We start from the raw sequence: 22,152 nt of genomic DNA, 5'->3' as shown, positions 1-22,152 counted from the left end.
TCTTCATAGCGTGCCATTTATAGTCAAGTAAGTATTTACTAAATTAGTTGCTTGAATTCTGCCCCTCTTCTAGAATGTAAATTTCACAAGGGAAATTTCTCTGTTGTTTACTATGGTATCTTCAGTACATAGCACAGTGCCTTAAACACAGTAATTGTTTAATACTTAAGTGACTGACTGGTTGTTAAGAAAATAAACAGGGGACCTCCCTCACACACTGGACTGAAAAGTCTCCAAGCTATACCATCAATTTTTATTTTCATAGTTTCCTTCTCCTTCCTTCCTGTTAACTTTCCATTCCCCTCCTCCTCATTTTTCCTTTCATTCCCCTCCCTCCCTCACTTCCTTCTAATGTAGGATGTCAACCTGACCAACCTCGTTCATTTATAACAAATCAAGCCTTAGAGAGTAGTTTGGTAATACATCAGAACTACGAGTCCAGGGGTGCCTGTGTGACTCAGTTGGTTGAGCATTTGACTTTGGCTCAGGTCATGATCTTAGGGTCTTGGGATCAAGCCCCACATTGGTCTCCCTGCTCAGCAGGGAGTGTGCTCCTCCTTTGTCCTCGGTCCCTCCCCCAACTCATGCAAATGCGCTCTCTCTCTCAAATAAATAAATAAAATCTTAAAAAAAAAAAGAACTAGGAGTCCTGCCTCCTGATCTGTAGAAACATTCCTATATTAGGCTACCCAAGATGTGTGTTGAAATACTACCAAATTGCTGCCTTTTTCTATTGCATTCATCCCCCCTTTTCAATTCTCTCTCAGACATGCTAAAACCATTAAATTTCAGGGTGATAAACAGCACCTGAGAAGCAATCTTCTCTCTTACAGTTGCCAAAGAATTGAAAAAAAAAAAGACTGCAGAAAAATTTCTCCTTAAGTCTGACATACCCTTTAACACTCACAAAAAAAGCTTTCTCTAGAGTCTAAGGAGAAAAAATATATACATATACACACATATACACATCTGTTCTGAATATTTTAGCCAATATTTTGATGAAAATGAATGTAGTAAGGAATGTTAATCTACAAGCATGCCACATATACCCATCAAACTCCCCACATACCAGACAGAAAAATTACTTTCAGATGGTTGACTGCATTTCTAGGAAAACATCCCGAGGTAATTTAAGGTAGACAATAACACATTTAAAGAGGAATAAAACTGAACTGAATGGAACGTCAGTAATTTTTTAAGAATAAAGGCAACATATCTGGATCTAATAAAATAAGTAAAAACAGGCACTTTGATCTTTTGGGCCATATTTTTTGAATTTTATTTTTGGATAAAAGAGCTTGGGAAAAAGTTGAATTGTAAACATTGCAATGTGATGATTATTTGAGTATTGGCTTTAAAGCCTTATAATAATCTAAATCAAATACAAAACCAATTATTATTAACTTGAATTCTTTTCAGTTTCATTAGTGGAGAACAAAAACAATTAAAATCTGATTTCAAAGAATATGCTACATCTTGTTTGTAAATTTTCCTATTGCTTTCTAAAAGTAATCTGCACTTTAAATGGGGAGTAACATAAAAATTACTGAAGGAGAAAATTTTGAACTGTATCAAAAGTTATATGGAACTTTTAACACTTGATTTCAAGGCTAATTATATTTTAAACCAGATTACATTTTGTAAGCATTCTACCAAGAGAACAACTGTGCACTAAGACAGGTTTTTCTAAGTTGAAATGTTTGCCACTGTACAAAGAGTCACTCCTACATTAGAAGGATGTGAGGACTAGGAAGGATTCAGATGGTTTAAATATTGTTTAAGTGGCAAAGACTTCTGGGTCCTCCTCTGAAAGCTCTGGTGGGCAAAAAGAGCTATGCTAAAATTCTGTTGCTCCAAGCTGTGCTCAGCATTAATACAATTGTGGACAAGAAAGATGACATGAGTATGTAAATGCGACTTGGTTAACAACATCCAATTTTCAAGTTAAACAACTACAAATTAAAGCCCTCTATTTTATTTACTTTTTGTAGTTTCAAGTTTTTGTTTAAATTCCAGTTAGGAAACTTACAGTACAACATTAGTCACTCTATTTTACAAAAAATCTTAGTAAAGCAGGGTCTGAAAATCTTATCAACATACAGAAGAGAGTCCCCTTTTCTCATGAAGAGTGAAAAAGGCAATGATTAAGACCATCAACTGAAGACTCCCTTTTGAAATAAACAGAATGACATCTTGTAATAACTTTATAATTCCTTTCACATATTTTTCCGTTTGGGATTACATTAGTCAGTAAAACTGGCAAGAAAGGGAGAGATGAAAAACTTAAGACACACCAAAGTTAATTCCTCAGTATTTCACCAGTAGTCAGTGTTGGAGTCAGCCCACAAATACACTTTCAACTTCCTATCCCAGTGCTCTCTTTGTTACATCAGATTGCCTTGGTGATGAATTGAAGACCACTGCATCACACAAAAATCCAATTCTTTTATCTTCAAAATAATTCAATGACATGTGTGATTACTGCTTTTGTTTAAGTGTCCTTCCAGCCAGTTTGCAACTCTTGCAAAAAATTCTTAAAAGCTATGTGAAGAAGTAATGGAGGGTTAGAACATAAACTGTGGATGTAGCTTTGTATTTACTGTCCGTCACCTTAACAAAGATGGAAAATACATTGCTTTGACATGCTTGTCAACTTGTAAGATTAGAGACTTATAAAACAATGCTAGGTTATCATATGTATACTTTTAAATGGTTCCATATTGTCTTAATTATTTGCTCTAATGTCTCCAGTCTTTAAGGTAATCAATGTACAATTTTTAGTTATCTCTTCTTTAACAAGATTCAATATAACACTTGACATTTTCTACCCCTTCCCGTCTCTCCTGCCCCCGGGATCTATTTCCTCCATGATTTCTGGCAAATTGTTTTGGAGTGATACCAGTAATTCTACAAGGAGCCCGGAGTATAGAACACCATGCACTGATCTTTCCAGTTAGTATTTATTACTTGAGTTTGGACTTTATCACAAATAAGATTTACTCTAGAAAATGGATTTTCTGCAAGACAAAACTGAAGATGACACTCAACACACTGTCTGCTGGGGTAGGCTTCAACTTAAGAGTAGAGGCTTTTCCAGGGGTATCTGGGTGACTCAACCAGTTAAACATCTGGCTCTTGATTTCGGCTCAGGTCATGATCTCAGGGTTGTGAGACTGAGCCTGGTGTCAGGCTCTGTGCTGGGCATGGAGCCTGCTTCAGATTCTCTCCCTCTCCCTGCCCCACCCCACCACCTCTCAAAAAAAAAAAAAAAAAAAAAAGAGGCCTTTCCAAAGCTTAATAGTTACTAGANTGTCTGGAACTTAAAACACAAATAAATTTTTATCATTGGTATATCAGTCTTTAAGAGAAGATACAAAAGTCTATTTTAGCATTTTCCAAAATATATTCCATCAATCCTTCCATTGCAAGGTTACTAAGTATTTTGTGACCAAAACAAAAAAGATTCAATGGACAAATACATGTGGGACACAATAAGCTAACCCAAACTCAAGAAGACCTTCAAAGTCTGTAGTATGCTAACATGCACTTATTAATTGCCAAGATGGGGATTTTAACCAGATAACCTTTCTTTTACAAACATCCTCTTTCAGAACTAGAGATCTGAAGAACATATTTGGGAAAATGATGGATCCTTAATCCATACTGTGATGTGGAAGCTAACACTAACCACTCTTTTAAATTATACCTAGCTGCCATTTATTATATTTTTTTTCCATAGGGGAAAATGCATTTTGATTTCACCTAGGGACAATGGGTCCCCTCCTGCTCCATGGAATGTCACGATTAGGTTTTCTATTATAGAGCAGGGTAGGTCATCCCAGACACTCACAACATTTTATTACTTCTGCCCAGAGACTATGTTAATTTTGAGTAAATGTAGGTCTCTTTCAGGGCAATAATTTCACAGATCCTTTGAATTAAAAAAAAGTCAATTGGCCCTCTGTCATATGAGGACTCTGATTTTCTAGTCATATAAACCTGCTTCTGTATTAAATCTGTCTGCAGTTGATTCTTTTTAAGTTAGCTAAGGGTTTCTCAATAGCAGCACTCTTGACATTGTGGACTGGATCATTATTTCTTGCTGGGAGCTGTCCTGTTTGTAGGATGTGTACTAGCATCTTGGGTCTTTACCCACTAGATGCCAGTAGCATTTCCACTCCCAGTTATAACAACTACAAATGTCCCCCCAGATTGCAAATGTGCCCTGGAGGGCAATACTGACCCCGGTTGAGAATCACTGAGCTAGGCTGTTTCTATTCTTGGCTTCCCATTTTGTCTTTAAGGGAAGCACATTTCACTGAGTTCATATCTTCCTATTGATGAATTCATCTGAAGAGTTACTTTTTTCCTCTGATAGTTGCATCAGTTTTGTTGACTTGGTTTGCTGATCTTTCCATTTTACCCACATATCGATACTCTTGAACTTGGTTAAGTGTTCCTTTTTCTTAATCTTACTATTTTATTCATTACCTAGCACTTTAATTTGTTTAAGCTGATTGTTTTCTTGCCTGGTTTCATCTTTTTTGAGAGTCTCCACTATTTTATTTATTTTATATATTATTTTTGCTCTCCTTTTTCCCCCTTGCAATTAAACTTACAAAAGGTGTGGGGTCAGAATTCTGATGCAGTGAGATTTTTATTTAGGCCCTTCTGTCTAGAATATGAGCTAGTGGTTTCCATAATGGAACTTAAAGGAAGATCTGGATCAGGGCAGTTTTTAGTGTTATTACCTATTTGAATGCTCTTCCTTCCGCTTTTCAAAACCAAACCCAAAGAACAGACAAACTCTATTCATATTTCTTTTAATTGTTATGATTTAAATGGCTGCTTAGTGGGTAGGTAAAGGGACCAAACCAAGGGCATATTTCTAGCCCTTTTGTCCTCTATTAAATCCCTCCACAGGGAGAGGATGAAGTGTTAATTTGATCCGTAGGCACTTGAAAATCTTTGGAACATTTTCATTTATGAGCAGGAGTAATTCATTATGCCATTTAGGCACTATTTCTTGAGCGCTTTCCATGAGGCAAGAATAGTACTAAGTACTAGACATATATTATCTCATTTAACCCTCATAAAACACCATGAGTAATACTGCCATTCCATTTTGCAGATAAAGAAACAAAAACATACTGAGGTAAGGCTCAAGTTCAAGGTCAATCAGTTATTAAAGGCCAACCTGTGACACCAAATTCAGATCTATCTGACCTCAAAACTCATGGTCTGCTATTTCTATCAGTAAAATTATACAAATTAGGGAAGAGCGCCTTCCCTTGCTGATTACTCTGATATTTACATTAGGAACAGAAAAGTTTCTATTTCTCTCAAAATATTGCTGAACTACTTTTCTATTCATTACACAGTCCCTTATCACCATCAGTTTGATGTTCAAAATTATTTTGTGAAGCTAATCAACATGCAGTCTCTAGGAACTGTATTAAGTAAGTCCAAAGGAATAAGAATTCCTGTGGGTATAGTATACATCTCAGATTTCTACATTTTTGATTCACTGATTTCTATTTCTGTGGTTAGTTCTGCTGCGGAAGTGGTACATTTTACTTGAACAAAGACATCTGCAGTGGTTAGAATCCCAATTTCTTTTCTTTCTAGCATAGTTGATGAATGACAGCTGAACTTTTACCTGATTAGGAAGACAATTTACATTTAAAAATCAAAGGAAAGAGAGAAGGCTTGTATTCAGAAATAAAGAAGTATGAATGTAATGTGTATACGTGATCCTTTAAGAAATGTTTTAAACAGTGCTATTAATTATAATTTAAGTGGCCAAAAGGTAGAATGACATTGCAAGACAAAGATGATGTTGAAGTGTGATAAAAGACCCTGGAACCTCACACCAACAGAACAACAGTTCATAGTGTCACTGCCCACAGGTTCTTCACGATGCTGTTTTAAGTCATTTCAAGCCATTTACTATTCATGTGGATAAGTGGGACATGGTAGTTTTCTCTTGTCCCAACTACTCGAGTGGAAAATATTCAGGTATAATGTTATAGAAATTGATTTTCCTCAATGCACAATGTATACAAATAACATTGATGAGGAACATTTCTAAAATAACAGCTTTGCACTCATTCATGTGTTTTCTGTGAGATCCAAGATTCTCAATAAATCAGAAAAGTCTGGATTCCTTCAAACCAATACTATTATGTGATATTATTGTAAAAAAAATGTGTTCTTTCTATTCTTATAAAATATGACCACTCAACAGCCACAAAGGGACTCAGCCAACTGTGTCTACCTTCTAGCAGGTTTCTATGCATAGAAATGTGGTATGATGGAATAGCAAGAGCAAAGAATCTGTGAACAGCGAAAGGGAAAGCTGATGGGGAGTACTACCATTCTGAAAAGTTGCCAAGCAACTGATCTCATCAAATTCGAACCTTTACCTTTGAAGCATGAGCAGATGAGACCAAATAGTTAAAGTGATTTAATGGTGTCCTCTTTTCCCCTCTTCTAATTTTCATATTAAAGTTACTTTTTAAAAAATTGAACAGTTTATTCATCCCTTCTAATTCTTCAAAGAATTTAAAATGGCTGATATTATATTCTTTATGTGTTGAGATCTTTAAGTTCTTTTGTTTTTTTCTCCCAGCTGTATTGAGGTGTAAATAAAAATTGTATATACTCAAGGTGTACAACGTGATGATTTGATATACAGAGAATTATGAAATGATGACCACAATCAAGGTATTTTAACATATCTATCACCTCACAGAGTTACCTTTTTTTCTGTGAGGTGAAAATACTTAATATGTATTCTCTTAGCAACACTGAAGTTTCTGTGCAACAGTGACAACAAAGAAAATAAATACCTAGCATGTACTGGGCACTCTCCAGGCAACTTACAATGTGTTGTCATGAAATTCTCACAGAAAGTCTATGAGACAGGTCTTATAATTTTCATTTAACAGAGGAGAAAATTGACACTAACAGCCCCAAGCTCACACTAGAGTAATTAGATAAAAGACAGGATCACCAAGTAGGGCTGATGCCACCCACCGCCAGTGCTAGTAACCACTGACCTAGGCTGCTTCCCCCACTCCATGTTTCCAAAAATTAGTCTCATCTATCTTTTTAGGAAAGTGAATCCTATTTTATGTTCTCAGATTTAAAAAGAACATAACACACTGTTACTAATTTTACCCCTCAATTTAGCTACCTTTCCCTAAGGTCTTTCAGGGCCATGTCTACAGATAAAAACATGTTCACTCTAATGCCAATAAATGCAAAACAACATAAACAAGAACATACAAAATCAGACCTAATTCTGCTTGCTTGAAATCAAACTTGAATTTGGAAGGAGTAATACAATTTCTGGAAATTATTTCTCTACAATTAACAAATTACTTTCATCACATTAGGTAGATAGTACCACTAGTAGAGTCCCACACATACCCATGGGTACTTAATCTCAGGTCTACCACTTATTAGTTGGGTAAGTTATTTAACCCATCAGTAAAATAAGGATTCTATTAGCACCTACTTCACTGGGTTGTTGTGAGGATTAAATGGGTCAATGCCTTTGAAATGCTTAGCACAGTGCCTGGCATATATATAAGCTTACAAGTATTATTGACTTATTTCTAGAAGGGCCATCTGCTGTCTATCCATATTATACTTGTCTGATAGTTTAGGGAAAATAATTGTTCTTCTTTTAACTTACCCTTAGGAACAACTAGTGAGTCTATGATATAAAATGAGAACCTTGGCTAAAAAATGTATTTTAAAGTCCACAGTTAGGATATTTTCAGGTATTTTTCTTTACATGTGCATTTCTTTGTCACTGTGTCCAATAACAGAGCTTCCCTAAATATTTTTGTCTTATATATCTAACTTTAAAATATGAATGTATGAAGATAAATATGTATATATTTAACCAAAAGCACATAATAAGAATTGAATCATATTTCTCCTTTGCTTCTCAAAATTCTGTCTATACTCTTAACAATCTTACATCTAAACCTCTTGGAATAAATGGGTAATCTGGGGAGTTAATAGGAGAGAATGGTGGCTAAGCTCATATACAAGATAAGTGGGACTAAAAAGTAAGTTGAGCACTGTAAGCCTAAAGGACTTACTCATTACATTTTAAGGCATCACACAAGTGCTAACACGTTAAGTTACTGTCATTTCTAGAAAATATGAAACATGAACATTTTTGTACTTTAGGTTTTTTTGTAATATACTTCAACAGAATCATGCATTTTTGTCATTATTTATTTAAAGATTTATTTATTAATTTGAGAGAGAGAGAGAATGAGCGAGCAAGAGCTGGGGGAGGGACAAAGGAAAAGGGAGAAGCAGACACCCCGCTGAGCAGGGAGCCTGATGTGGGGCTCAATCCCACGACCATGAAATCATGACCTGAGCCAAAACCAAGAGTCAGACACTTAACTAACTGAGCCACCCAGGCACCCCTATTATCATTACTTTTTAAATCTAAGGAAATACTGCTACACTTGGGAGTCTATGTATAATGGGATGGCTTTGTGGACTAAATAAAGAAGTCATTGATAATCGCTTATCAAGTTTTGGAATAATTTGTATTAGGACCTTTAGGGTCTGGGCTGAGAGATTTATATGAACCCTCAAATCTCAGACCTAGGTTTGAGAAGATATCAGGTATTTGGTGGTGACAACTAACATTTAGAAACCTTAGAGGATGACTACTCATCATTTAAAACTCAGCACAAATGTCACTTTTAGTTATGTGGCCTCCTGGGAAGACTCTGGGGCTTTGGCTCCTAGGCTATTGTACTACTTTGTTCACATATTCCTACTTACCTATAGTTATTACAATGCATCTCTTTATTTGTTTCTTCCCTCTAGATTATGACTGCCTTGCAGGGAAAATTTATGTTTTAATCCCCAGTGACTGGATGACTTTATGTACACAACAAATATTTACTGAATGAATTAAGAAATGAATTAATTTTTGGGAAAATTAAGGACACAAATTCATGTGTGTTACAGGCAGAATTATTACTTATAATCTGATTTTAAAAAGGTTTTAATACATTAAACTGCAAGTTACCTTGCACAACCTACAGGTTGTGCTAGAAAATCTTCACTGAAGCATTTTTAAGTATTTCCACTGAAGGTTCAGATTATATTTCATGTTCAAAAGTTAAAAAAAAGACCTTCCAGGATCAAAGTAAAATAACTTTTTTTTAAGCTTCCTATCCTCTTTTTAAGCATATATATATTTCTTTTCTCCTAAGTTGTTTATAAAAATCTATCATATCGGGAATCTGGGTGGCGCAGTCAATTAAGCAACCACCTCTTGGTTTCAGCGCAGGTCCTGATCTCAGGGTCATGAGACTGAGGCTGGCCCGCCCTGCGTCAGGCTCCCCGCTCAGCTCAGAGTCTGCTTGGGACTCCTTCTCCCTCTCCCTCTGCCCCTCCCCTCTGTGCTCTCTCTCTCTCTAAAATACATAAATCTTTAAGAAATATATCGTATCCATAGGTATCTTAATTTTCTAAAATTTAAACAGTATTCTATTTTATTGGGAGAGAGGATTTGTGGAACATGATGACACTAGGTGGTTTAAAACTGTATAGTCTGAAGAGACTAACAATTCAAAGCTGCTCAAGTAAGAACCAAGTAACTGTTTTTTATAAAGCTATCAGTAATCAACTTCATCTAATGACTGTAATTTCCCCTTAAACATTCTTATCTACTTCAAAATAAGTAGAAAACAGCCAAAAAATTCTAAGAGATAAAAAAAGACTTGGTATACATTACTGCTTATCCAATAATAGGTAGTTAATAAGTACTTGTGGAACGAATGAATAAAAATAAAGATCTTATGTGATAAAGCAGGGGTAGTGATAACAAAGATGTCAGGCCTCTATACTGTTCGGTAATGCAGAGGTTTACAATATAATAGGGGAGAAAAGCAAAGGTGCAAATACCTTCAGATTATGACAGTTTAAAAAAAAGTGCCCACAGAACGGTATAATTGAGGAACTATGCTTAAAAAAAATCATTACTTATTATGATTTTTAAAAAAGCACATGTACAGAGAATAACACAAGGTAAGTATGGTTCCTATTCTTTAGGACCATTTTGGGCAGAACTTCTCATACATAATTATTACCACAGAGCTGTAAGGAAATCAGGCACGTGTAGTAAGGTACATGACGACCAATCATTTGGGACCACAGGGAGACATACGGCCATAGTGGACAAGTAAACTAAAAACAACTATTCTTCTGCTCAGCTCCCACTGATCATCTGTACTAATCAGCAAGGATCCTGTCTTTCCCCTTCCGTACATTCCTCACTAAAAATGATTAGTTTGAAAACTGGAAAAGGAGGAGCATAGAGTTCCAATTAAATCCATTCATTCTTGAAATGGGATCATAGCTTTACTACTTTAACTTTAGGCAACTTCATCTGCAAATCTTTCACATACAATGTATCAATTTAAAGTATATGTGACTGGGTTACTCTCTTGGTCATGCACGGAAAAACAGAAGTCAAAGATGAAAAATCCTAAGGACATGGTTACTCTAAGGCCATCTCTGATTTAAATACAGTGTGTGTTTTCTATTCAGAATCCACTTCCACTCAAATTTTCCAACTTCTTAAAAAACACAAAAATTGAGGTGACATTTTCCCCAGAAAGTTTATCTAAAGATTTTTTAATCCCTGAAGAATAAGGAGTTAATTTTATATAAGTCAAGTTAATAGGAAGCATTCATCTTTTTTTAAAAAGGAAAATTGAATTATTCCAATTTGGCAATATCTGACATTACAAAAATTACATGTGATTCAAAAAGGTTTCCTTAAGTCATTAATGAGCTAAAATGCTACCTACTCTTCTTACCTATCTTCGGAAAACTTAGAATAATTTTTAGCGTCATGCTTTGTATTGTTGAGATTCCACTTAGAAGCACATGACAGACATAGATCAATTATAAAGATTCAAAAAAGCTATCAAGTAAATCAAGTAATTTTTAAAACCCAAAAGCCTAGGAAAAGAAATATAGGTTCTCATGCAAGACATATATTCTCCTGTCAACATAAGAAAAGAACTCTTACCATAAGTCGGGGTGCTTTCTCGTCTTCCTTGACTACTTGATCTTCCTTTTTCATATTCATAGCAATACAAGACAGTATCTTCCTCCACAATATTAAACCTCTTTCGATATTCCTGATCCAGAAATGAATTTGGTGATTCAGATCCCTTATGCACTGGCTTGCCAACCATATGTCCTCTGAGGTCCTCACAAGGAAGGTTTCCTTTTTCATCTCTAAAGAAAGGGAAAAGTAAAGGAGAAGGATGTAGGAAAGTTAGGGTGGTAAAATAGCAGAGAGGGGCTAAAACAGTCCACAATATCCTTCTCATACAATATATCTTCTGATCTTTTCAAACTTTCTTTGAGGTTTAAAGGGCAATTTTTAACTATTCCTATATTGCAGGAAAAAAAATGCTGAGGATCAGAGAAGTTAAATGACTTGCCTAAAGGTCATACAGCTAATAAATGACAATGCTGGACGTGGACCCTGGATCTTCTAACTCTTGCTCTAGTCTGTTTTCACTGTGCTATGTCATACAAAGGAAATCATGTCAGCACATAAATTATTTTACTGCTCAAGACAGTAGGTATAAGTTTAACAATGCTAACAACACAGCTTTCTTATGCCAGTTTAACTGATGCACTGTAGTATTTGCACTGCTTAAAAACAAAGATGTGTTTAAGAACTACCACCTTTGTAAGGATATTTGCAGCCTTAAGAACCAAATTAGCATCCTATAAACTGGTATTACAAGAATTTCAAAAAGCTTGTTATTAATTTAAAATAAACCTTATTGAATAGAATTACTTTCAGTATTTAAAATCTATGTATTTCATTTAATATTAAAATATACATTCATAGAACTAATTCTAACGGATAGATCAAAATTTCATTATACATCAGCAACATTTCTTGTGGAGAGTGGGAAGAGAAACCTGACAAAATATGGAATTTAAGATGATGGCAAATTTAGTTTTTCTATAGGATTCTAAAATAGAAAAATCTAATCATTTATGGAATCCCTAAAACTGTTACTCACATATAGTATTAATTTATATACACAGGCAATTGGGCCCCTAATGAGTGGTATTTTGGTAGAAATACTCCATTTAGGATGGGTTAAATTGAACCTTGTTTATTTTATGATATGTTTCACTATGACCGGCTATGAAGTCTTTGTTGGAAAAGCCTGTCTTCTAGAACACAACGATGAATGTAAATGCAATGTTACTTCCCTTGCAGATCATTAATTTTATTTACTCCTAGTTCTTAATTGCTTCAGTTCTACCCTCAACAGTGCCATGAATGCTATCAAACCAGATAAAAATTTAATTTTATGTTAAGTGCTAAGACTGAAATCTTAAATCAACAGAATTAACTAAATTATAAGAAGACAGATAAAAAGAACACAATTTTAATTGACATTATGTCTTACAAAATGGTGATGAACATATAAGTATAATGTCAATTCCAAAATATGAGTTACAGTTCAGCAAGAATATTATACTTCCATACTTCTATACTAGGGTATACCACACTTTTTTAGGTATATGCAAATGTCTAAATTAGGTCTGTCCAAACGAAGAGAGTTACATTGCTGGTATTTGAAATATATTGAAAGTAGTAAATAATATTCTCAAGACTGATTGAATCAGCAAGCTGTCTCATGTATTTAGCTCATCACAAGTTGAGACTGCCATTTACATCGCTATTCACTCTTTTATTTTTTAAATTAAAAGTATTGCTTATTGCTAAATTGCAACTGGATGGCTAGTTCTTAGGCAACATGAAGAAAACAAATATAAAATCCAAGCAGAATTTCAGTTTCAGCAAGCTAAAAACTTTTCCTGAACAAATTGCGTGGTGTCTTTTATTACTGTTAGTTCTCTATCAAAAAGAAATTGACACTGCAATTAGCTTGAAAACAGCCCTAACAAACTCGCGGCACTGGAGTAAGGTTTTGCCTATCTTTAAATGGGCAGACACTTCTATTAGGCCTGTGACATGAATGTTAATGCAGCTGGGATCACAGGGTGACTCAGCCCTAGGTAATTCACCATGCTCTATTTTATATGGACATCTCCATGGCAGAAAATTGCAAGGGCTGGTATTACTTACTCTGTAATGATATGAAAGGAGGCCTCACCTCACACCAATAAGGAAGATTTATTAAACATGTTTATGTGAAGTGCACACAAATAAAGTTGAATTAAGAAATGTACAAACCAAAAACAATCTTTGCAGTAGAATGAACAGAGACATGTGTCGTGTGTATAAGTGTGTGCACAGTTGTGTGTGTAACTCTACGTGTGCTGTGTGTATGTACTCACATCACGAGTCCCTGAATAACCCAACATATTAATTTGTCCTACTGTACAGATTAAAAAAACCTTTTCTTAATGTTATGTGTGTAATAAATCTACACTTTCACTCTGAAAAGGATTTAAGGAAACAGATGAAAAGTTAGAACACTACTTTAGAGGATTTTCTTTATATTTAATGGTTCAGAGTAAAATTAATGAGAGAAATTAGTGGTTGAACTTCAGAGTTGTGCAAAGACCTACAAATTCTTGATTTTTGTCATGGAAAAAGAAATTTGGTTAAGTATGTAAATGCACTATATACTATGATAACGAAGTTACATATAGTCATAAGACATATAATAAAAAACTGACCAAATTTTACTCACTTCACATACACGAGTGTCTTCTCTTTTAGAGAAAAAGGTGCTTTTTTCAACCACATTTTCTTCTGGAATAAACGTGTTCAAAGAATTGTAAGCCCATGAAAAAATTTCCACCTGACAATTAGTCCTACCATTTTTAAGGTGGGTTTTGTTTGTTTGTTTGTTTGGTTTTTTTTTTTTTTGGTTTTAAGACGAGAAAGTTTTTATATTTATAATTCAAATGACCACTAACATGCTTCTCTTACATAAACAAAATTTTTTAATATAGGAAAAAAGAAATGTTCAGATGAGTTAAATTAGGTGAACCACATTTAACATCAAAATGAGAAAGTAGGAAAAAAGTGCCAAGGCTGTATCTATGCCATAACTTCAAGTCAAACCAGAAAATGCAGATAATTTATATATATAAGCCTGCAGTAAAAAGGAACTCTGATGCATGGATTGTTCTGATTGTGCTATATCAAATGGCTGTGTGACTTGGATAACTAATAATTTGACTCAAAATGTATCTAGAATATTTTAATATTCCAAAATATTAAATTAAATAAAAATATCTAGAATAATTACAGTGATTATGAAGTTTACTGAAAAGTATGAAGCTTTCAAGCAATACTGACAAAAAAAGTACCATCATGTTGATACTTCAACTTCTAATTTCTTTAGTATTTTTAAATAGCATGTTTCAGCTTTTTATTGGCTTCAATACATTGCCGTAATCCTATCTCCATCACACTCAGAGGACAGAACTCAATCATTTTATTCTTTTGTCTTCTGAAGTGTATTTATACACTTTCTGTCTAGGAAATACTTTCTTTATAATAAGTTCCTACTTACAAGAGAAAAGGAAAGAAGATCTAAAAACCGCAGAGATTTGATAAAAATAATCTTCTGATGTTTATCTGTACATGTAGCCCTTGGAATAAGGACTCTTAAATAATCATTTGCATTGAAATAAAAATCTTTCCAATTAAAGTGAAAACAAACCAAAAGAATCACTATTCAAAACACACTAAAAATGTGCTCCTCATGCAAGAGTATTCAGAAAGTCTGACACCATTTTAATAGAATTAAAATGCAACTTGTGTTTAGCTAGGATATCAGATGGATCTGTACATCTGATTGTAAATTTGTTAGACTGTAAATTATATACTAAAAAAATTTGTGAAATGCCAGCTTAGTAAATTGTATCTTCTCATAAACAATGTTCCCACAACTAAATTTAATTCTCAAAATTAAGAACTAAAATGTTTATAAAATGGACTACAGTTTTATTACTAGATAACAATACAGTATTTGTGGACACACCGCGCTGTCTTGTAGCATTTAGATCGTAAAGTATCAGAACCATCATATCTGAGAGAATGAAACATTAGGTGCACCAAAGAATAATAAAAATTAATTAAAACAAGGAATTTCAGTTCTTTTATATACTGAAGAAATTTAATATGAAGCATGGCTTGAAAATAAGAGACCTTAAACTACTGTTTTTGAATGACTGCACAACTAATTAAAAAATGGAACCAAATTCTTTGTGATTGGTATTAATTACTCCCATTTAGTGCTGGCCCCTTTCCATAATTTTTATATTCCACAAGGTTGGATATCAGAATACTTTTGGACAGAATGCATTATGGCACAAAGTTATAATCTTCCACACCTGCCAGGAATTTCAAATAGAAATCTGGACATGAAATGGAGACACAGCCTCAAGAAATCTACAAAACAGACTCTAAAGGCAACTCATTCTCTTGCAAATTCTTTTTCCTTTCTGACAGAAACATTAATGAACTAATCAAGGAGAAATTGTAGATACAGAAGTATTAGGGGGAAAACAACACTCTCCCTTTTCATCATCTACCCCCTCCCCAAAAAGCTCCCTCTTTGCACACATTTAAGAAGGCATAAAAGTCATCTATAACTTTCTCTTTTAGAAAAAAACATATGGAATGCTTCAAAGTAACGAGATTTTCTGGGGCTTCTTAGACAAAAACCCTCACTTATTCCTTACTTAATAAAAGAATCCCAATTATTATTTATTATTACTTTCCTACTATTATATGAGAGAATGTTTACAAGATATTTAATGCATAGTGTGTAATACAAATTATTGTTACTACTATTATTAACCAAAGTGCATTCTCTACAATGCAATAGTTTTCCAGAATATGTTCAGAATTCCTATCTAAGAAAATATTCAAGGTGCTCCTCGAGAATTTGCTTCACAGTTTACATACGGTTAGACTAGTCTTTGGATAGAAGCTGCCCAGAACAACAGGACGGTTGGTTTTATACCTGGGAATATATGGTTCTGCAGGAGGAGGGGGGATGTAGAGATCCTGGAGAGCAGAACTGTCTCTTTTGGTTGGTGTACTGATGGTGCTGGAAGGCGTAGCAACGCTGCTTGTGGGACTTCTAGGTATAAGAGGCTGGTTAAAATGAAAAAGAAAATACATACGCACACAAACAACACAAAGAACAACAACAACGACAACGACACATAGTTATCATTTTAAAATTATCTATTTCTGCAAAGTTTTTGAACTCGGCTGAAATCAAGAAGCATGTTATTTAGCACACAGATATTCCTTTGAATCTCCAAAAACAAATAATTTATTACTTTAGAGGTTCCCACTTAGTTCTCAACTCACCTTATTCTATGGTATAACCACGTAAAAGCTATTAATAAGGTAAAAGCACCATGCAGTGTTTCATAATGGTAAGATTTATTTCACAGTCTGAAACTTATTTAAATTAAATTAATTTTGTTGGAATCCCACCTCTGAAGGGAATTTTGTAACTTTCAAAAGAATTAGCTCACTCACATCCTGACTGATACACCAGAAAGGTATTTCATATCTTTTCCCCAAAAAGATATACCACACTCTTAAGTTAGCAGAATGTCACAGATTCTCAGAAAAGGTTACAAAAATGGAGGATGAGAGGCCAATATAAGAGAATACTTTCTTTTTTCATAAAGATAAACACAACTAACTGTCTTCTCAAGGTCATTTTATGGTACATCTTCAAAAGTATGGTGATTAATGTAACACAATCATTTCACCTTTCATAGGCACACACATTTATCATTGTTTAAAATAATGTTTAGATACACATCTATAGATCACATTTTCATGCCTGTTTAAGTACTAAATACTTTTTTAAAAATTAAGGTAGCATATATACTGAATAAAGCGATACACCCGGATGCATGAACTTAAGAGCACTCCCAATTCTAAGCTTCAAAGCATTTGGAGATGACCTTTTGGTTTGAAAAATTATCCTAAAGTGAGACTAAAATTCACAAATGTTCGTACTTATCTTACAGATCTTACTGATTAGCTATGTATACAATAACATATTAAAAATAAGAATTTTAGTGCAATCGCAAACACAAAGGTAATGATCACAAAATGAACTGTATCTTCACATGATAAGATGTTGCCGTTTTAGCCAATATGAAAACACTTTTAGCAAATCTATATAGACCCGCAGTTCTACTACTTTAACATGTATTGCTGGACAAAAAATGGCATATTACAGCTATTTTATATTGTGACAATGCTTTTGTACAGATAAACAAAATGTTCAAAAAATCAAGCATAAATACAATGTACAGTGTAGGCCACTGGGGTAGGCTACATAGTTTATGACTCAGTTCATAGTTTTTGACCTTCCTTATTACACAGCTCACCTTAATAGGTTGAAATCACACATCCTGCCAAAATGACAGTTAAGTTTTAATCTATGTGAAATAGAAATTAAAGAAAGAGAGAGAGAAGGGAAAAAGAATTGATAATTTATTTTGGGATTCTACAATATTCTATCTCAAATGATGTAAAAGAAGTCAGAAACTTTACATGTTAAGGAATTTTGAGATATTATGAGTATGTAGTAGACTTATATTTAGACTTATGTTGATTTTGAAAGTGTCCAGTTAAATTATGTGTGTCTTTTAGTAACAAAAATCTTGACAATGGGAAATCGTGAGACTATGTAGGTAATCAAGAGTCATCTGTATGGGTGAACACCATGAAGTCTGAGGAAATGAAGAACTGTATTGTTTCTACAACACACCTCTGAATGATAGGTTCTTTAGAACAAGTCTTTAGACACACTATATATAGTCACTGTGATGTGACTCTATTTATAACTGCTTTCCTCTTTGTCAGGACAACTTGGTATTAAATACAGATGACACAAAAAATAAGTTTCATCATTATAGAAACATAAAAATATCCATTATGCAGTACATTACTTTCCAAAACTTTGTAATAGATATACTGTGAGTGAAAAACTTATATTCAGTATGCTTTTTAAATCCTCTAGTATCTCTAATTTTAAAATATTCTAATACTGCAAGTGAACTTAAGAACAAGTTCTAAAAACATAAGCAATTAAAAAATAATCTTACAAATTCTTATTCTCTTTCTTTTGTTTCAGGGTTACTATTTCTATTCTGAATACTTCTCTCCTTTTATTTTACCATTTATAGAACTAAAGATAATGTTTCTTGGTTAGCACCCATCTCTGCCTTCCCCAAACCAAGGGGAAGAAAGGAAGAATGGAAGGAAAATACAGGAATAATAGTGGTATCTTTTAAATAGCCATGAAGTGTGAGGTTAGGACCAACAGAATATTTTATTCTGTCTGGACTATTACTAGAATTCTACCTGGATTATTACTAGGATTTCTTAGGGTACATGTGCTTTTCCGCTTCCAGTAAACTTAAATGTTAGACATGTCAGCTTTCTTCAAATTGCTATTTTCTCTAGGTTTCTATTTTCAGGAAGGAGTTGCTATTAATATCATCAGTTAGCATAATGAGCTAAATTAGTAAATACGTAGAAGAAAAAGACTCTTAAATATGTTTAAACGGATAACAGGTTTGATTGTGCCAGCTGGTTCAATGAATTAAAGTGGTTGAAAAAAACTTATTCTTTCAGAGAAAATGGAAATTAGTCAATCCTATTGTTTAATGCAACTGGCTAGTTATTAGCTGATAAATCACAGAAAACATTTCAACTGGTTTATCATGCAGATATCATCTGGCTAATCAATATGCTTTGTACCAAATAAAACACACAGTAAATATTAAATATATTCAGTATATTTTTGTCTACTAATTGTATTACTTTTGTCAAGCTAATCCACACTAAAAAGCAAACATTCTTCTTGAGAATCTTATTTAAAAAATTATACATTAAGCAATGAAAAAATAAAATATGATAAAATAGAAGCTTCATGGGAAAATGGAAATAGCTGTTTAACCCCAAAGGAAGTCTTTGTGATAATTTAAAATTATAATTAAAAAATTTTTTTCTACCTTTGAACAAGAACTGAAAGAATACAAAATTAAAAAGAATGAAAAAGGCGTTAAAGAACATTAGAAAGATAGGTAAAATTTTACTAAATCAAACACAGAATAAATGATGCTATTAGCTGAAATCACCAGCAAGAAATTCCTAGTTGTAACAAGTGGCACTAAAATTACAACCACCACCAATAACAATTTAAGTGTGTGAAAATACACAAAAAAGTGACAAATACAGCTTCCCTCAAATAAAAAAAGGAGTTCTCTCAGCATCCAATTCACATTTTAATAGACATATTTCTTAGTTTCAGAATAAATATCCAAATATGTTAGCATAATAATGCAGAAAGATAGCTTCTCCTATCTTGGCAACATTTACTTTTCATCATTTGTTCATAACATAGTAAAAGAAAAGTAGTTACTACTGTACTATGAAGAATTTCCAATTTAAGGAAAAATGTAGAAATAAGGATAATACTTTTTTTATTTTACCTTTTTGCCACTTTGATACTTTCTCTAATATTGGCAAAATATGGAAGGAGAATTAAGAATTATCATTATTTAAATACAAGGTTATTTAAGACTGCATCTCGTTACTCAAGCATGAAGCTTCTGTATATAACTTGATCTGCTACAGTATGCAATCAAGTATGATATAGATCCATTTTGGATTCTATGCAAATAGGTTTATTCCCTGGAAGGACCTTGTCATAACATTTGGTTTTCATATGTAAATGTCCTACTGACATAAAGCTCTCCTTCCGCTGATTCAGTGAGACTCCAAAAGGGAAAAGGCATTTGCATAAATGTCATTACTCTGCTAAAACAACTCTGATAGTTTTCTCTGGGGCACTGGCATGCATCTCTGAAAATATCTAGATTCTAAATCAAATGATCATATGTATCTCTTCAAATATACATTGATAACCTTAAGTCAGTTAATGATAACTTACTACAGTCAACAGGACTACTACTAGAAATCTACTAGGTAAAACATACACATACATTTTTTTCATATTGTTAGTTTGAGCTACATAAATACTTTCAAGCTGTATCCTACAATATGGCACTACACAAATCTTCCTCTGAATCGTGTGTGATTATTTAGTAATAATATCCCACTCATCCACCTTAAACAGCATTGGAAGATTGTGATTTTTATAAAATAAAATTTTCGGCCTTTGTAAGTAATCGCTGAAATCTCACTTTAAATCCTCTGATGGCCCAGGTCTTTTCCTTACGTCCCCACTTCTAACGTCTTTAAGGTAACTGAGCACATCTGGAAGGTATACCTCTGAAACCCCTATGGTCTTAAAGACTGAGAAAAGAGCTTTCATACTTAAGAAACTACATTTGACATTGAGGTTTTATTTGAAGCAGTTTACATTTTAACAACCCTTGGCAAGCTTATCCTAATTTAATTGTCCCTCTGTCTGGTAAGTGACCTGGCTTTCATAGAGCTATAGAAAGTCTTGAATGACACCAGTGACATAAAGACAGCCCCAACATTAAAGATTAAAACAGTGTGTTACACATTATGTAGTTCTCCCTAAAATTCACGAATGCAAAGATCACAAAGAGTTTGCTTTGCCTTACAGGGGGAAAACACTCACTGAAATCTGAATGATTACATCAAATATAAAACCTGACCATTTATTTTAGTCACTCTTAGGAATAAGCACAGACTCAGGTAGATCACAATACCCCATTATTCTAGCATAGAACGTTCACACGGAGTCCTTATTCAGTTCAAACACATTTTTATTATAATTCCCAACACAAGTACCAGAATATTGTTTTATGTTAGCAACTCTGTTCTTAATCATCTAAACAAATGCTCCAGAGAAAACGTATGTTGGATTTTGGGAGGCAAGGCATTGTATAAAATTTGTAAGTTTCTTGACCATATCAAGAATGTTAGATCTAATCTGGAAAATTATTGGGCATAATTTTCCCTGGGAAAGCTTTTCTTGAGTATTAAATTATCTGAAAAGAACCTAAGCAAAAGAACCGCTTGTATTCAAAATTCTCCCACTCTGTTTTTTTCGCAGCTTTTTCTAGAATCTAAATTCATACATACAAAAGATTGGAGTCTTCTTTTATAAGCATGTAACCTTTCCTTTCCTGTCAGACCACCAAGAAAAGAAACATTTTTTTCTGACCATTAATTTGATCAGGAAACCATATCTGTATACGTTTAAAAATACAGATATATGTGCATAAAAGTATGTAGTTACATGGTATACAAGAAATATAGACCAGAGTCATACTACAAAATGGCTTTATGTATATATATATGCCTATACTGAGGCATCAAAGTTTGCACATTGTACTAAGACTAATACGAGTGTATTTATTCTTGTGCTGTCCAGTCTTACTGGCATAGTTAATACTGCAATATTAAAACTGCACTTCCAAATTTTTCAAGTTACAGTAAACATCACTTTTAGGATATTAATTAAAGAATGAAAAACTAAAGAATAAAGAAATTGAAAAATAGTTTTTGCATTTTAGGTGATTATCTGTAGTCAGCAAAACATTTGAAAGCATTTGGCTGAAAAACACAAATGTGATTTAGATACTTTAATTAATTTGCTTAAACACTGCTGAACAAAAATTTGATGTGACAATTGCTTGCAGCTATTTACTAATTTGAGCATGTAAAACATATAATTGTTTCTGCCTCTCAGTCAGCACAATTACATTTTTAGTTAAGATTTCTTTTCTTCTCTACTGTCATACCTAATATTGGTTATTTTCCTCTTCAAAACATGCTTTTAAAACAAAACTCTCAGAAACATAACTTTTGTTAGTAATGGTTTTTTTGGTCACCTTGACCCATAGATTTGATTTTAAAACAAATTTTATTATTTCTTATGCTTTGGTTTTCACAGAATACTTTAATCATTCATATCTGTATGTATTTGAAATGTAACGTAATCAATTAGTATTCTGTTGTTATACCAGTTGATAGACAAAATTGACTGTTATGACTATCTGCTTTCCTTTTCTTTTTTATGCTCAAAGTTAAATATCCTGTTAAAAATGGCATCAAGATAAGCAATAAACTTTTAAATGAAAAGCACAAAA

At 33.5% G+C, this 22,152-nt stretch overlaps 1 protein-coding gene across 5 annotated transcripts in view; it reads right to left on the bottom strand.

Moving 5' to 3' along the window:
* CNKSR2 (connector enhancer of kinase suppressor of Ras 2) overlaps positions 1-22,152 on the bottom strand; it is a 268,660-nt gene that overhangs the window by 87,964 nt on the left and 158,544 nt on the right. For all 5 annotated transcript variants that reach the window (XM_002913934.4, XM_002913935.4, XM_019809712.2 and 2 more), the window contains 2 exons: positions 16,044-16,177; positions 11,087-11,298 (listed from right to left, as the gene is read on the bottom strand). In XM_002913934.4, the coding sequence (XP_002913980.2) occupies positions 11,087-11,298; positions 16,044-16,177 (346 nt within the window). The remainder of the gene's footprint in view (positions 1-11,086; positions 11,299-16,043; positions 16,178-22,152) is intronic.

This window comes from Ailuropoda melanoleuca, chromosome X (assembly GCF_002007445.2).
Source record: "Ailuropoda melanoleuca isolate Jingjing chromosome X, ASM200744v2, whole genome shotgun sequence".
Lineage (NCBI taxonomy): Eukaryota > Metazoa > Chordata > Mammalia > Carnivora > Ursidae > Ailuropoda > Ailuropoda melanoleuca.
This window is presented reverse-complemented; position numbering and strand designations above follow the sequence as displayed.